This window comes from Pygoscelis adeliae, unplaced genomic scaffold (assembly GCF_000699105.1).
Source record: "Pygoscelis adeliae isolate BGI_AS28 unplaced genomic scaffold, ASM69910v1 Scaffold153, whole genome shotgun sequence".
Classification (NCBI taxonomy): domain Eukaryota; kingdom Metazoa; phylum Chordata; class Aves; order Sphenisciformes; family Spheniscidae; genus Pygoscelis; species Pygoscelis adeliae.
In genome coordinates this window covers 40,512-43,009 of record NW_008824408.1, presented here as the reverse complement: position 1 = coordinate 43,009, position 2,498 = coordinate 40,512, and the positions used below count along the sequence as shown (strand labels likewise).

Genomic DNA, 2,498 nt, shown 5'->3' with positions numbered 1-2,498 from the left:
AGGGTCCCACTCCACCCCCGCGCACCAAACCCCGCTGTTGTGACAGCTTTAGCCGTTGCTAAAACTCTCCAGCCTCAGTTAGGGCAGAAAACGCTGCTGAGAGCAGCGTTCCTCGGTGCCGTGAGGGTCACAGAGCCCCCTGAGAGCCCAATACAAACATAAACGAGACCTGCCACTGCCCTCGCTCGCCACAGAGCCTGTTTGGCAGCGCTTCAGGAATGAAAGGGAAAGGGGCTCCGGGCTGCTGCCCCTGCGCTGCCTCCTAAAAACCTCGGCAGCCAGACAGGCACATGCCCCAGGGGTGCACTTGCTGGGGCGGAGAGGGCTGGCACGCGCTCGGCCGGCTGAAGGGCTTGGCACGTCCCCCAGAGATGAGCTGGCGACCAAAAGGGCCTGACCCTGCCTGCTCCCGCTGGCTGGAAGGAGCCAGGAGGCAGCTGGGAGGCAGCTCTGCGCATCCAACGCTCCGGGGCACGAAATTCCTCCTCCTACCCCTCCGCTTCCCTGTGCCAGGGTGAAACCAGGGGAGCCCCAAGAGCCACCCTGGGGGGTGGCGGCCAGAAAAGGGGACTCCAAATGCACAGAAAGGGATTAACGAGTTGCGAAGCAAGGGGGGATGTGGTCCTCAGCGCTGCGGTGTGACGGCAGGGACAGGGTGTGAAAATGCCAGCGGGGAGCGAAGGGAGGGAAGAAGGGTGCGAGGGAGGGAAAGGGCTCTGCAGAGCTCTGCGACACCGCGCTCGGCACGTGCTGAGCTCCAGCGCAGGGCTGGTGCTGCCGGCACGCTCAGCCGGCACCGGGACAGGAAGCCATGAGCAAAGCCGCGGGGTTGACAAACTGCCCAGAGCCCAGGGAGGGCTCGGGAGTTCCCAATTACGCCCTGGCCCCCAGCTCGGAGCCAGGACGTGCCGGCAAGAGCCAGCCCAGGTGCCGTGCCAGGGCTTGGGGTGCTTCCCAATGGCCCGGCATCAGTGGTGGAGGGGAAGGCTCCTGCCTCCAGGCTGGAGTCAGAGCTGGGCTCGTCGAGGGAGAGGAGCCGGGGGCTTTCTCCTGGCTCCCACAGGAGGGAAGATCTGCATCTCTCCAACCTCGACCCCTGAGACATCGCAGCCCCACGGGGTGACGGCCCCTCCGGCTGCCAGGTCCTGGCAGGTGATGAGCGGGGCCAGACGCTGTGCCACATGATGCCCGGGAGAGCGGCCGGACGGTGAAACCCTGCACCGCTCGCGCCATTGTTTTCCTGGAAACGGCGGCCAACAATAGCCGGGCTGTGCCGTTGTCACGCTGCCCACGCGGCCTCCGCCTGCCCTGGGAGATGAGGCCCCCCTCCTCCTCTGGAGCTCGGCTCCTCCAACGGCAGCCGTGACTCAGAGCTTCCAGGGGACACGCGCCCACCCAATGTCCCGCGCTCGAAGGGCTGCTCGCTGCCACCAGCCACTGTGGCTCTGCCCCCAGCTCGGGGTCCCCATGCCCTTCTTCGGGAATCCTGGCTGCCCAGCCTGCTCCGTCCCTGCTCCCAGGCTGCCCGGGACATCCGTGCCCAGGAAGAAGCTGGGACCGGGCCCTGCCAGCAGCCCTCTGTCCCCTGCGTGGCCGTGGGTGGCCCCCTGCCAGGATGTGGCCTTCCTGGGGCCACTCTCTGCTCCCAGACACCCGCACAGCTTTGCCAGGAGTGCACTGAGCCTGACAGGGACCTTCCTCTGTCCCCAAGGCTGCAGGGAAGGGCTGCAGTCCCACTGGGAGGGCAACAAAGGGAGGGTAGCCAACCCAGCTCGCGCCCTGCACCCCATACATACGTCTGCCGCTTTCTTCTCCGCCAGCTCCAGCTTCTCCTGGGCATCTTTCAGGGCCTCGGAGTATTTGTCCAGCTCGTCCTCCGTCCCCTTCAGCTTCTTCTGCATGGCGGCAAGCTCGTCCTCCAGCTGGAAGGGCAGCAGCAGTCACTGCAGGTGGACGCCTCTCCGAACCCCCACACGGTGGGACAACCCTGCCTACCCCATCCCAGGCTCAGCTCTGCCCCACGGAATCCCTCCTGCCCCATCCCGGGGCCAGCTCTGCCCCACAGTGTCTGTCCCTGTCCCACATGACACCAGCCGGCAGGGGCTGAGCCCTGGGCAGCCCTCAGGATGCCCCACGGCATCATGACGCGGTCCCTGAGCTGTGGGACGGTGGCAGCTCTCACACCCCTGTTCCCCTTGCCAGAGTCTGTGTTGGGTCCGAGCTCATCATGGTCCAGCACGGGGAGAAGCCATCCCCCAAACATCCCCGGGCTGGAGGCTTCTGCTGCCCGCCCTACCTGCTTGCTCCGCTCCTCCGCCTGCTTCTGCTCAGCCTCCGCCTGCTCTGCCCGGTCCAGGGCGTTCTCCTTGTCCAGCTTCAGCATCTGCATCTTCTTCTTGATGGCCTCCATCCTTGCTGGGACACGGGTGCCGGCAGCGGGGCGGCAGGCGGCAGGATGGGGAAGGGGCCGGCAGGGCAGGAAGGCTGCCTGCCGCCCC

The 2,498-nt window shown here is 66.5% G+C and overlaps 1 protein-coding gene across 6 annotated transcripts in view; it reads right to left on the bottom strand.

Annotated features, from left to right (window-relative positions):
• Positions 1–2,410, bottom strand: part of TPM3 (tropomyosin 3) — a 19,801-nt gene extending 17,391 nt beyond the window's left edge. For all 6 annotated transcript variants that reach the window (XM_009320463.1, XM_009320462.1, XM_009320461.1 and 3 more), the window contains exons 1-2: positions 2,297–2,410; positions 1,797–1,922 (exon numbers count right to left, since the gene is read on the bottom strand). In XM_009320463.1, coding sequence (XP_009318738.1) covers positions 1,797–1,922; positions 2,297–2,410 — 240 coding nt within the window. The remainder of the gene's footprint in view (positions 1–1,796; positions 1,923–2,296) is intronic.
• Positions 2,411–2,498: the final 88 nt, after the last annotated feature.